Source organism: Anguilla rostrata, chromosome 11 (genome assembly GCF_018555375.3).
Source record: "Anguilla rostrata isolate EN2019 chromosome 11, ASM1855537v3, whole genome shotgun sequence".
NCBI lineage: Eukaryota > Metazoa > Chordata > Actinopteri > Anguilliformes > Anguillidae > Anguilla > Anguilla rostrata.
In genome coordinates, this window is record NC_057943.1 from 27080765 (window position 1) to 27095415 (window position 14651).

Consider the following 14651-nt stretch of genomic DNA (forward strand, 5'->3'; position numbering starts at 1 on the left):
CTGTGACCAGGTCTGTCATAGGCTTCTAGAAAAATCCATTACGGTTTAGGCGTACAGAAATGACTCACACAATTGACAAATTTCCCCTATATGCCGTTGTCTCACTCTCACCTGAATTGCTGCCCAGTGTCCAAGGTTTTCCCCAACTGAGACTCACCTTCTCCCTGACTGTATGGACTGTAGGACACACGGACCAGCAGGTTTGTCCTCAGAATCCTGAGCTTCCATGCAGATTTCTTTCATCAGTGTGCAGCCCACCAGCTGACCTGTGCCATCATTGTCCTGGAGGGCCACACATTGAGGCCAAAACATCATGCACTGCACATGCCCAGTTGGCCAGAAGGGGGCGCCATCGAGCCGGAGTTGGGGAAACCCTGAAGGCCCTGGGAGAGGCTGAGGCCAAGCCTGCGTGTGCCCTGCTGGACTCAGGCAGGCCGCGGTCAGGACCCGGGTTCGGTACGAGGGGCTAATCACCACACCAGGGACCCGGGGCTTCAGCTGGACACATCACCTGGGAGGCTTGTCCTAAATTCCTGCCCCATTTAGACATCCAGCCCTGCATTATGCTCTCCTGCCTACTGCTGCCTTGTGCCACAGTTTCTGTGCCTGGTAAAAGTGTCACAGAATAATTTCAGCGACTTCTTTCAAGCGCTTCCTGCTTACAAACCCTCGGCTGGCCCCCTTCTGAATGGCAGTTTATCAGCCCAATAACGAGTCCAGGCCATTTGCGTTTCAGCTGTCCCTCATTTCTTTAATTGCACGAAGACTGAAACCCGTCATTTGTAAACTTCAGCTTGGGGGCTAAAAATAGGCCCGTTTCCAAAGGGTATAGATTCCAAGGGGCACTGGAGTTCCTCAGGGTCCCTTGCAAAATGTCATGCCAAGGGAGACATTCCACTGAAGGGGAAAGGGTCAAAGAAAGAGGGAAGGGAGTTTTTCCCCTGCTGATATCAAACATCATACGAAAGCCACTGAGTAACATCACCTACATTCAGTGAGTCCCGGGCCCGGCCATTTTGCCGCAGGCCTTCAAAGGCAAGGCCCAAACAGCTGGCTACCTGCCTGTAATGGTCCACGTCACTGTTGGATATCAAGCTCTTGGATTATCACCTTTGAGAAAGACAATATAGTTTCTTCTGGCAAACTTGCTCTGTGACCATGGGAATGTATCTGTTCTCTATCCCTGATATCCCCCTCGACAAGCATCTAAGGAAACATCCCTGTGGCAATTAGGGTCACGCCGGAGGTCTTCTAAATGTACAAATGTCCTGGGGTTTTCTTGCCGTTGAAAGTTTCACTTTTAAAAAATGCTGACTTTACTTATGGTCAGTTTTCGGGGGCTCAACTTCAGCCAGTTAACATCTGTTGTGGTGGACATTTGTGGGCTGATATCTGCTGTTGTCATCTGGGGAATCTGAACTTTGCCTCTGGGCCTCGTGTTTCTTGGCGTTTGTTGTGTTCAGGATCAGACGTTTTGCCTTACAGCTTATCTGGCATTTTTACATTCTCACCGCTGGCTTTTTGGAATATTATGCTGATTGTTGGTTTTTGAACTTTGGTCTGTTTACTTGAGACTATTATGGAAGAACATACTATGGTTTGGTATTTTCTTTCATTTATTTCTTTTGCGACAGTAACTTGTCTGTCTAACATTAATTGTCTTTGGTTAAGGTAGTCAATGTTTGTCTTTATATTTGATGTTGCATAGGCGTAATTTAATAAATCTCTTCATTTTAATCTGGATGAGTCGTGCATTTTGATAAAGGTTCAGCAAATATGTTGCGCTAAATCTCAATTAATCCAGCAATTTAATTTATAATTGACAAATTTATGTTGGGCAAGTGAGGGGTTTTTAACTGTTGATACACTCGGGTTCAGTATTCAGTGGCGGACATTAAACAAGGGTGTTAACGGTTCAGAAATTTAAAACACAATTTACATGATCCTCACTTGCCTGTCATCACCCTGGCAATAACCTGACGCTCCTCAACCGCCGGCAAAATGGACAAGGTAGGGCGGCAGCGCAGGTCTGTGGCGGACGGGATGCTCTTAAGTTTGGGTTTTGAAGAGACACTGACACCAGGAGGGGGTAATGGTAAATGGACTGCATTTATATAGCGCTTTTATCCAAAGCGCTTTACAATTGATGCCTCTCATTCACCCATTCACACACACACACTCACACACCAACGGTGAAAGGCTGCCATGCAAGGTCGTTCAGCTCGTTGGGAGCAGGTATCTTGCTCAGGGACACTTCGACACGCCCAGGGCGGGGGATCGAACCGGCAACCCTCCGACTGCCAGATAACCGCTCTTACCTCCTGAGATATGTCACCCTGTGGCACACCGCAGCAGCACGAGAGGGAGACACTTGGCTGACATCAACACCGTGACCACCATTCCAGCACATTTAACCCAGTGCACTGTAAACCATTTCATTTTCAATTATATTCTCCCTATTTTTGAAGCCCACACCCACCCCTGTAAGATACCCCTGCACTTTGAGATGCTGCATGCCAGCCCTGGCCCACAGGCTAATGGGTAATGTAGGCAGCCAGCGCGCACTCAGATGGACCAGAAGAGTTACTCATTTGGAATGAAGTGATCAGATCCAATCGAGACTGTGGGGAGCATCGCTGCACTTGGCAGTTGGGCAGGGACCCAGCTTGCGGCCCAAAGGTTGCAGGTTCAACTCCCAGTTGGAACACTGCTGCTGTATCCTTGTCACAAGGTTATCTTGAAAAAGGAGGCAAAAAGTTTCAAATAAATTATTTATTATAAGAACTATACATGACATAATTGTGCCCGCTGGCATTTCTTTACACAATGAACAATGTTGAGGTCAAGAACATAAAAAATGACGACAGACGCACATGGTTCTGCTGTTCAGCCCGAGTTTGACACAAAGACATGAAAGATAATTTACTATTACACTGCAAGAGCAGTCAAGCACTGCAGCAGAACAGTCACACACAGACGCACCGCAGAACAGTCACACACTGACGCACCGCAGAACAGTCACACACAGACGCACTGCAGAACAGTCACAAACTGACGCACCGCAGAACAGTCACACACTGACGCACCGCAGAACGGTCACACACTGACGCACCGCAGAACGGTCACACACTGACGCACCGCAGAACAGTCACACACTGACGCACTGCAGAACAGTCACAAACTGACGCACCGCAGAACAGTCACACACTGACGCACCGCAGAACAGTCACACACTGACGCACTGCAGAACAGTCACAAACTGACGCACCGCAGAATGGTCACACACTGACGCACCGCAGAATGGTCACACACTGACGCACCGCAGAACAGTCACACACACGCGCACTGCAGAACAGTCACACACATGCGCACTGCAGAACAGTCACACACTGACGCACCGCAGAACAGTCACACACATGCGCACTGCAGAACAGCCTCACACTGACGCACTGCAGAGCATAGTAACACTGATGCATATTCTCATTAAATCAATACAAGAAAGAAGAGTCACACACTGACGCACCGCACAAGTCACACACTGACGCACCGCAGAACGGTCACACACTGACACTAGAAGTCACACACCTACTGCAGAACAGCAGTCACCCACTGACACTGTAGAAGTTGTACACTTATGCACTGCAGAACAGTCACACTTACACGCTGCAGAACTGACACTGTAGAAGTTGCACTGACACTGGAAGTCGCCCACAGGCACACAGCAGAGCAATCACACACATGCGCACTGCAGAACAGTAACACTTATGCACTGCAGAACAGTCACACTTACATACTGCAGAACAGTCACACACAGACACTGTAGAAGTACACACATGCGCACTGCAGAACAGCCACACACTGATGCAGAGCATAGTAACACTGATGCATATTCTCATTAAATCAATACAAGAAAGAACTGGTAGTGATTACAACAAAGGGAATTAGTGAGATGTTCATGCTCAAAATGGCTGCCAGTTCATAAATGAAGACATCCGTACAAAACTACTGATCACCACTCGTCATAAACCAAACTGGTGAGGATAGCTCGAGATCAACTGAAGATTCAGACTACGACGTTGTGTAAATCTGAAGGGAGCGAAGCATACTCTAAACTGTGCACTAAACTGTAAAATGTTAGTTGGAGAAAGGGATACTGGGCAAAGAAAAACTATTCTAGGCATGATATGCCAGCTGACAAGCTGATAGGCAGAAAAAAAGGTCTTAAAAATATTATGCATTTTAAAGCAACATGCAAAAAAGAAAAAGAAAAAATAACTCCATATCCCTTATGGTATCCCATGAAAAACTACCCAATCTTTACTGGAGGATCAGCAGGCTGCTCTGCGGGCTGAATGACCTGATGTCCTATGGAAGCTGACGTTAGTGTTACCGACCGAACCCCGTTCTGAACGGTGAAAACCCTTCACTCCCGCAGGCCGAGGAAGCAGCGTCACCCAATACACGCACATAACCCACGCCAGCTCGTTCAGAACGGTTATCAGAGGGTCTCATTTCGGGTCATCCAATAGCAGACTCCTTTTTGACAGGGTTGCATTACCTGCGGTGATTCTTTACCAAAGTGCACTTCATCTTAGATCACTTTTATCGCTTTCAGAAAAAGCACAAAATCACTTGGTATCATCCTAAAAACCTTATGTTACCTGATATGTATCTGTGATCAAATGGATTTGATGTAACCTGATCTCTTGTTAAAAATTAGAAATGACAGTATGAAAAACTAAAAAGGTAAGGCCACCACAATTAATTTGAGCTTAATAAAAAGAAAAAATAACCTGTTTAAGAGTTATCCTTAATAATCACAACAACCATTATCACCTCAACAAGGACTGTTATCGGTTTAGAGTTCCTAGCTTCCCTGACTGTAGGTCACAGGTCATAGGTCATGTCTGAGACATCATAACAGGGCAGCAGATCAGCTGGGATTCCTGCGTTGTCGACAGTGGGGGCAGGTCGATTGGCACAAAACACTGGGGTGGGAAAGGAAAAAACAAGGTTAACTTGACCAATATTCAGAGGCCTTTCATTGGTCAGCTCGCTCACATGAGACCATCACAAATAAATATGAAAACAACAGGCTAAATCCAACCAAGAAAGAGCCGACTGCACAAGATTTAAAAAAAATAAAATAAAATAAAATTTAAATTTAAAAAACACACATCATAGCAGGTGTTTTCCTTATAGAAGGAATGTTTTTGTGTGTGTGCATCAGTGGTGCGTACATTTGTGTAGACGTTTGCATGTGCGCACGGTCATACGTGTACGCATGGGCATTCTTGCGTCTGTGCGTTCGTGTGTCTGTCAAAACGTAAGCACTTCATGACTCCATGGGCTGGGCTGTACCAGGAGGCGGGACTCACCATAGAGTTCTGCAGCAGTAACACTGAAGCGACCGGGTTGGTGCAGCGAGGGTGGGCAGTGGCCGCCGTGGAGGGACGCGAGCTGAACATGGCGCACTCTTCGTCCAGCAGGCACTCCTCCAGGGGACGGGGGCGCTGGCGAACTGAGAGCCCACTGGAGCACAGCCGAGGGACCCAATGGATGGCACCGCCTAGTGGTGGGGGACGGAAAGTGCCACCGTGAGAGAGGACCCTCCGATCATCATTACTGCACATACCGGACTTCAGCTTACGCAGAAACTTTCATTTAAGTTCATACGTCATCACTTCAAGGCAACTGCTTTGTTACCCACCTCTAAAGTGTAATTATAAGCCCTAGACAGGCTACGCTAACAGCAGCTATGGCTACCTTCAAAGCCAGAATGGTCTGTAGCACACGGCTACAACTGTTCTGAAAACCAGTCCAGACAGACCAACCACAAGGCCAAAGACTGCCAGGGCTGTGTGTGGAAGCCACACTGTGACTGAACTGCAGGTTAAAATGAGACAGAGGGCAGATGGGCCTGAAGCAGGACTGTTCATACTTTTGGGGGGGAGGTCAGGGGACAGATGGGGTTTGGGTCCAGAGCACAACCTGTTCTGGACGAGCGGAGGTCAGAGCTGGTGCCGCCATCCTTACCTCCGGCCCCGCTCAGAGAGGGGAGGAGCGGTGGGAGGGCTGTGGGCGTGGGGAGGGGGCGGAGCGATGGGAAGCTGTCGGGGTCCGGGTGGCTTTGCTGGGCGCTCATCGCCGTGACGACCTTCTTAGCCGAGAAGACGATGACGGACTCCCTGTGGGGGGGCGGAATGAACGGCTGGGCACGCCCATTGTCGTCCTTCACCAATCCCCTGCTCCCCCCTTCCACGCTTTCCTTGCTCATGAAGAAAGACAAGATGTTCTGGGTCACACACAGACACAGGCATTTAATATGGCCATTATTTAATAGCTTGTTGTGTTTAATAGTTTTAACTGTGACTGAATAACTCCAGAGCACATTTAAAGACCGTTACATAAATACATTGGGACCATTTTTCTGAGAAAACAGACTTGGAAATTTTTTTTCCCCCCCATTCTCTTACAATTGGAACATTTTTTTGATGATATTTTAATTTTTCACTACATATTTAAAACAAGAAAAAAACAAACAGAAAGCTGGAATTGTCCCCGCTCACTTTAGGCTGGCTTTTCTGCCCGCCTGACACGTTCTCCTCTTCAAGGTCCGCCTTCGACTCCTCCTCCTCTTGCTCCGCCTCAAACAGTTTCTGCACCACCGGTTCCTGCAGCAGACAACAGTACCCATGTATTGGAGAGAGGAGGGATTCTGGTTTACTCTGGTGAGCCGAAATATACCTTAGAGCAGGAATGCGCTTTGTGGCGTTGCATAACAGTTCAGCCGGCTACGCGTTTCTCTCATTGCTCTAATATAAAAGCAGGAAAAGTAGGATCGCACTGCACGCTCTCCATCCCTAGTGGTAAGGATCCATTACTGCACCCCTAATTCAGACAGATGGAACCCCCGGTGAGAGGGAACCAAAGCACTGACTCGCATGAACCAATCGATGCAAATGCACTCTTCTCTCCGCAGTAAAACACTGTGATTGGCTCACCCTGCTTTACAGTGTGTGAAGCACTGTTCTCTTGTCTGTTGGCCACTTAGGCCCCACCCCCCCACACCTGTTCCCTCACCTCCTTGCGGGGCCCCAGCTCCTTCCCGAACCCCAGCAGGCCCCTGAGAGCGGGGGAGCCCCTGTGGAGCGGGGTGCGATGGGAGGAGAAGTGCCGCATCTGAAAACACACAGGCGCAGGTTAGAAGAGCACAATGTCCTGCTGTTCTCAGTGTTAAACAACGGCCATAGAGGCACACTTTATATGCTTGTGAGGACCCTGTAATGGGTGGTAGTACAATGCATATCATTGATTTTGCACTGATTACACTGCTTTTATGCAATGAGGATGCACATTTTTGGCATTTAGAAGACATTCGTATCCAGAGTGATTCACAGATTCTTTTGCTTTTTTTTTTTTTTTTTTTTTTACATATCACCCATTTACACAGTTGGATATTTTATTGAAGTGATTCACATTGAGTACTTTCCTTAAAGGAATAACTCTAGAGCACTGGATGGAAATCGAACCCACAAACTTAAATCAGAAGCCTGGTAAACCTAACCACTCACAAAACAAAACGTTGCAATTGGTTCAAATCAATGAGTCACGTGGTATAAATTGTGACTCCACCCATTTTCTGGGCTCATGAAGTTAGTAAGAAATTTTTTTCTAGAAACAAGGAGGTGAACAGGAGGGGAAAAGGTTCATTTGTAGCGAGCGCGCGCACTGACCGCAGACTGGGGCCTGGTGTTAGGGATGCGCAGGGGTGTCCCCTTCACTCCCGGAGTCTGGCTGGGCCTCGCGCCTGAGAGGACAGACAGAGGGACAGTGAGACAGGGGTCGCTCTTGTGGGGACCCACTCATCGCCGCCGACAACCCAGACTGACCTGTACCGACTCCGGCTGCTTCGCCGTGACCTTTTGTGACAGGCACTCTCTGGGGCTGAAAGACACACACACACACACATTACAATAAGTACAACCCACTGGGGTGCTGTCTGTCTCACACACACTCGCACTCTCTCTCAGACGCACACACAAGGGTACAGTGTGTCTCACTCACACTCACACAGGGTTTTTACACAGGTAAACTTGAACACAGTCAAAACTTTAAAACAATTATTGAAGCGCAGCATCATTCACAACCAAATTGCACCAATTAATGCATGGGCCATTTATAATTGTTTCAGGGGAATATATATATAAATATATATATATATTTTTTTTTTGCGCACGGATTCTCCTATAGGCAGCCACCCAAGACATTTCAGTGCAGGAAGAACCTGCTACAGACACACACACGCACACACACACAGTACAATAATAACCACACACTGGCGTACTGCTACACACGCACGCACACGGCTCACCATGTACACTGACGTTCCCCTGCCTGTGGGACATAAGGAGCCCCTCAGTGTGGCCCCCGGGGGCCCGTCGGCATTCACCCCCTCGTTCTGCAGGATGCTGCTGAGAGCGGCGGGGTCCGGGGAGAACTGCATGGCGCCCCCTGCAGGACAAACGGAGTCAGACCTACACCTTCAGCACGCATCACGTCAAGCATTTCCACATAGCCCTGACAGACAGGCATCACGCACCGCGTAAGCAAGAAATGAATGAGAAAGCATGTTAACAAAAGCCAAACAAGGTGCTTCTCACACTCCTTAAGAAAACAGTGGAGAGTTACTATTTTGTGTGCTCCTGAGCGGTGCACATGGTCAAAGAGCTCATACAGAAGGCATTAATGGGTCCTATGGCTCGGATTGCACCCGGGCTCAGCCCTGGCTGAGCCCAGCAGTCCTGTGAGTGTGGGGTGAGGCTTTAGATACACAGTGAACCCCATGTGCCGTCCCACCCCCGATGACTGGTCAAACAAACAGCTCTTTGTATTACACGGGTCAATTCTGGTGTATTCTGTACTTGAAGTCCCTCCATTCAAAAATGTGTTTATTTTTATTTTTTTTTACATGGTTAACACCTCTTGGAAACATAACTTTAACAGTACAGTAGGGACATGAACAACATGTCTGACCGTTAACTAGTTGCTGTCTGAAAAGAGCAATTACTGATGAACTGCTTTGCTGTTCGATGTAGGATACCGTTACCATGCTTACGGGGAGCATGTCTTTCGTGACCATTTTATAGAAATTAAATCTGTTGTGGTCTCAGCTGTACAGCTGTCACACAGACGAGGTCTCACTATGAAGTTGGATGCTTGTTTGCAGTAACCCCTTGGCTGGGATGTTTGGTTTTGGTTTTTGGGTTAACATCATAGATGTTGGCGTGTGGTCTGCGAATTTGGCAGCAAATATTTTTCACAGAACAGTGTTTTCAATTAGCTTTTCAAAACCATTCCACATGACACTCTTTGGCAAGTTGGCCATCTTTTCAATTGACAGTAAGAAAAGTGAATGAGAACAAGGCCCGCTCAATGACCTAGAGCAGTAGCCTAGGTAACACATGGAGATCTTTTATTTTGAACGATTTGAGAATTTAAGAAAATAAACATTTGTAAACTATTTTATTTAACATTTGCTCATGACTGAGAAACATGCATGCACAAGTGAAATATGTGAAGTCACAAACATGACAAACCTATCATGGTTCACTCTGCACAGATGTGCAAATCAAAGGAGAGCGATGTGGTAAACGGAAACCACAGCACACCGAAAACTGACTAGTTAGTTGGACTGTTGTGACAGTTGGTGTGTTGAGCATAGCAGACTGCGCAGTTTCAGGATGCAATCCAGAGATAGCAATTTTGGGCCACTGCTTATCAAAGAAGCCCATTCTAAAAGAAAAATGGGTGAAATTTGTTTATAAACATCATGTGGATGTACCCGACAGTATAGAGGGAATCCGTGCTTGCAATGCACATGTTACAGATGGCTGCTTCCAGACCCTCATGCAGAGGTTGATGGGTTTTGCAGAAAAACTGATTTTGAATCCGGATGCTATGCCTACTATATATCACGAGACCACTGCAGCAAGGGTTGCCAATTTGCATATTCATAGACTCTGGCATTCTCAATGAGGGTAAACATGTAGAGATGCTACCATTTTCAGTAGTTTATTGAACATTTTTTGGTGGAAAAGCCGTACTAAACAAAATATGCAATATAGAATATTTTTTAAGGTTTTGAAATACATCTGGACGGGTACTTTAAGAAATGCCCCCTCCAAGGCTTGAAAGGCGAACAGCCGGCGAGTAGGACAGGCAGATGCCTTGTTCTACAAGCCCTGCGGTGGCAAGCGGCTCGCCCACACATCCCGGCCTTGACTAACCTGCACTGACCCCCGGTGGTCTTGGTCGAGTCCTCAGCACAGACACTCTCTGGGGCTGAAAGAGAGAGGGGCGTAAAACACTTTCCTGCATACAGGTGCATCAGTACAAACAGTACAAACTCAGATTCAACTACACAGCAATTTATTAGAACTGATTAAACTGTAAATTCATGGACACCACTTGGAAATAATATGTATAATAATATATACACAGGCGGCAGTATGAGAACTTGCACACTGACATTATGACTACATAAGGTTTAAATCCCTACAGTTGGCACATACCTATCGTTGCACTAAACAAGTGGTGCCCAATCGTGTGCCATGGACAGCCGAAAGTATGCAGGTTTTCATTCCAACCTTGGTTACTTACCTGGTAAGTACAATGATACCAGTAATACTAACATAGAACCAGAACTAGCTCTACAATGGGAAAGGGGTATAATGTACCAGCCTGGTTCCAGCTCTACAGTGGGAAAGGGGTACAATGAGCCAGCCTGGTTCAGCTCTACTGTGGGAAAGCTTCTAAGACTCACCATGTACACAGACGTCCCCCTGCCCGTGGGACAGACTGAGCTCTTTGGCGTGGCCTCCATCAGCCCCTGAGACTTCACCCCCTTGTTCCGCAGAATACTCTCCAGAGCCGCAGGGTTCGGGGAGAACTGCACATCGCCGCCGGGACCTGTAGGCTCAACACAGGCCTCTCTGCAGGGAGCGCCCTGTGAAGGCACTGGAGGCCTGCTCTGAATTCCAGCATTACTCGCCATCCGCTGGGAGTTCAACTGTGAAAGTGCAGGGTGAGGGGCAGTGACAGGAAGTGTGGTGTGAGGGGCAGTGACAGGAAGTGTGGTTTGAGGGGCAGTGGCAGGAAGTGTGGTGTGATGGGCAGTGGCAGGAAGTGTGGTGTGATGGGCAGTGACAATACGTGCATTGTGAGTGGCAGCTGGCAGTTTAATGGGAGGGGCAGTGCTGCTAGATTTAATAATAGGCCGGGGAGGCTGACTGGTATTTGGGCAGGTCGGGTTAGCGTATGCAGCGTCAGTAGGCTGTGTTTTATACTGGCTCACTGTCGTCGCCCTGGTAGCCTTAGGCTGGGACAAGCTGAAGGGCACGGGCTTGGTGCAGGGCTTCTTCTTCTGAGCTTTGCCCTGGAAAAGTTTAAACCGGAAAAAGGCACAGCCAACCGGTCGATTACGCTACATCCCTTAGATAGAAACAAACAAGTAGCTACACAAATGAATATAAATAATCACACTCACACATGTACATGCACCTGTCTACACACACTACATCCATATTTTTCAAATTTCACTTACTATACAATCCTTTTTTTGCATTTTGTCTCTTTTTTTAATATGAAAAAACCTAAGTAACTCAGAATGACAAGTACTTGTATCAAGAGTTTTCTTCGCGTGCCTTCTGTTTTAATTTTTCTCACTTTGAAAACGAATCTTTTGGAAATACCACGTATCTCAGTCCCTCCTGGCCTCACACAAGGAGGCAGAATGTGCCATTATGTTTTGGCAGGTGGGCTTGACACCCTACTTCTCCCATGCATGCAGGACAATGTAAAACAGAATACAATTGATCAAATATGTAAAATGTAATGCCAACGGCAAAATATTAAATTATATGGGTAAACAGGAACACCCAGTGCCTTTCGTAAAGAAAAAAAAAACCTTCAAACTGTCATGTGCCTTACTTCAAAGGGTTGGTTGAAAGGCTGAAGCTAATTAGCTAGCCTGTTAGGGAAGGTTGGCAACCCATCATTAAAAAATGAACAACTTATTGCAAAAGGGGGACATGATCTCACAGACCACGTATTTATGGTCCTACCTTCTGAAAGCTCTGCTCCCACTTCCCGTGCACTTGAGTGAAGTCTGTTCTAGGCTGGAGTGGCTGTGATCGGGCTAGAACCGGCAGCCTGCTGGTGCCCAGGTGCTTAACCGCTGCAGTCCCCTTAACGTTCCGAGTAGACGGATCCTGGTTCTCAGTCCCTCGTTTGGAAGTGTGGGGGGCGTAACTTGTGTTGGGGGGTTTCGAACCAACAGCAGTTGCACCGTGTACAAGCGGTTTCGCGTTTCTGCAGAAAGCGAGATTAACTTAGAGACAATACTCGTATTATGCACGTACAGCAAATTATAATCATATCGATATTAATTAAAGTCGGGGCTAGGTACATATGCAATTATCAGTGGTACCGTACGCCCCACCCACAATGACCGGAAGGAGGGACTCACCGCGCGTCTTCTCGCCTGGCTTGGTTCTGGTTGTGTTGGCGTAAGGTTTGTGTGGAAGCCATGTTTCAGATGCAGTGATTGTTTCAGTGTTCACAAACACAGGCCTAAAGCAATAGGAAGACAATCCCGTCAAGATAGACATTTATAAAGGAACCGGGTGAACCAACATGGCTAGCTTGAGCGCTGCATTGTCACACAACAATAACGTAATGTTGAGTTACGTTATTAATACGAACATCCCGCAAAATCTCAAAGCTGAATTGTTGACTTACACTCACAGGTTCGCTTGCTAATACGTTCACTAGCTAGTTAAAGCGTGCAATTAACATAGTTAGCTAGTCAACGTTAACATAGCTTTGTTGGCAAAATCCCATTGCTGTCGCTGCACATGGAAATGCCCCATAACGTTAACCCAGCTTGTTCACAAGAGCTGCAGATTCTGTAAACTTGTTCATGTTAATAACATTCTGGGCATGAAACACGCAAGCCAGCGTTAGCTACATCCAGCTTCACTACCAAGTTCGCGTTACATTGGCAAATACTGCTGGTTAGAACTACGCTAACCAAACGTTACTGTAGCAAACTAGATTTGGGTAACGTTAGCTTAGACTACAACATCAGTCTAAAGTTAGCTAGCCAAACGAATAATGAAGTAATACGTACATGCACACTAGCTAAATCCTGTATGATTTTCTCTCAGTTTCGAAATTGGGTCCTGTGGATAAAATGAAAGCGTCCGATAGGGGTTTCTGGCTACAATCCGACACGGTAGAATTTGTTGCAATTTTACTGTTTGACTTCGGCTTGCTTGCCATCAACTTCCTGAACCCAACAGCAGTTTGTAAAAAGCGCCCTTTTACATTGGTTAACATAAAAGCTACGACAGCAAATCGGAAAGTGGATAAACTATTGGACTAAAGTCATTGGCTGCCGCCTAGCCAATGAGCAATGGAGACGCACAAACAACACCATGGAAACGAGACTGAAGACAACAACCACCGCCCTCTGAGAGCAACAGCCAAATATTTTTTTTAACGAGGACATTGAAATATAGGCTACTTTCTAACAAGAATTGTGGCAATGAGAAAATCCTTTTTAGTATAAAATGAATATGAACATACACAAATGATTCAAGATACTTCCTTACAAATACAAATTACTTCCACATTGCATGGTACTGTCACTAATAAGATAAGAAAGACTTTACAACAAAAAAAATTGTTGTATTAATCACAAAACTGAAAATGTGAACATTCACATATGTGAAAATTCACACGTGGAAATGGGTAGGCTACTAGATGACAATAAGAGAAGGATGGCAGTGATTTGCTGGCCAGCTCATATTTACCTTCTACAAAAAAAAAAAAAAAAAAAAACAGATTATGTTTATACGGCTCAATGTCCAAGTCTCTTTGGGAAGTACATCAGACGTAGACACCCCATATTGACAAATGTGTCGTGCTGCTGCCTTTGTGTGCCGCCAAATCCTCCCTCCCTGGTGGAATTTGTGAATGTCCCTCTCCACAGAAGACCCAATCAATACCTCTATTTCCTGGTAATCCCGCTCTCACATCGTCTCCGACAGTCCTAACACACCATGCCTATAATAACGCATAAAAAATCAATAAACACAAAATTTCAGGGGGAAGGAAAGACCCTACCTGTTCTCGCTAATGGAGAACAAAGGGACGTGCAGGTAGTTTAATAATGCTTCAGACATGAACTTCTGACTCAGAAGTTGCAACCGCTCCTCTTTTTTGTAGTACACAGAATAACTAACTTTCATTCTCCATTTCTTATTTTCAGGGCACTATTGCACCTTTAACCTGTATCTAATACTTGGAAACTTTATATTCAGCTGTTTTCCCTTCTGCATATTCTACAATGGTCTCTCCTCTTTCCTAGCCTTCCTGTTCACTCTATGCGTTGTCCGTTGTACATGAAATCCATCTGCACACTTTAATTAATGTCCCCTATTTTATCCACTCTCCCATCTTTACCCTTGCACACTCCCCCCTTTTCTTTCTCATTTTCTCTCTATTTCTCTCTCTCTCTCTCTCTCTCTCTCTCTGCTCATTTCACACCCCTCACTCTCCCAGGAGCTCCTTCACCTCCTCCTCCT

General features: G+C 46.4%; 1 protein-coding gene across 1 annotated transcript; it reads right to left on the reverse strand.

Annotated features, from left to right (window-relative positions):
• Positions 1–2757: 2757 nt before the first annotated feature.
• Positions 2758–13375, reverse strand: troap (trophinin associated protein). Its single transcript, XM_064299111.1, has 13 exons — positions 13193–13375; positions 12530–12633; positions 12126–12372; positions 10826–11437; positions 10290–10344; positions 8375–8514; positions 7893–7947; positions 7737–7810; positions 7084–7182; positions 6570–6674; positions 6037–6268; positions 5379–5569; positions 2758–4988 (listed from the first exon to the last, which is right to left on the reverse strand). Exons 2-13 carry the CDS (start codon positions 12589–12591, stop codon positions 4902–4904), a joined length of 1959 nt encoding a protein of 652 aa, XP_064155181.1. The 5' UTR covers positions 12592–12633; positions 13193–13375; the 3' UTR covers positions 2758–4901.
• Positions 13376–14651: the final 1276 nt, after the last annotated feature.

What these genes read in the sequence shown, in the direction of transcription:
- troap (XM_064299111.1), bottom strand. Translation starts at nt 12,591, where the DNA reads ATGGCTTCCACACAAACCTTACGCCAACACAACCAGAACCAAGCCAGG. An exon ending in ACACCAGGCCCCAGTCTGCG is followed by an intron (nt 7,183 to 7,736) that starts GTCAGTGCGCGC and finishes GTGTGTTTTCAG; the next exon opens with ATGCGGCACTTCTCCTCCCA. An exon ending in CTCTCTGAGCGGGGCCGGAG is followed by an intron (nt 5,570 to 6,036) that starts GTAAGGATGGCG and finishes CCCCACCACTAG; the next exon opens with GCGGTGCCATCCATTGGGTC.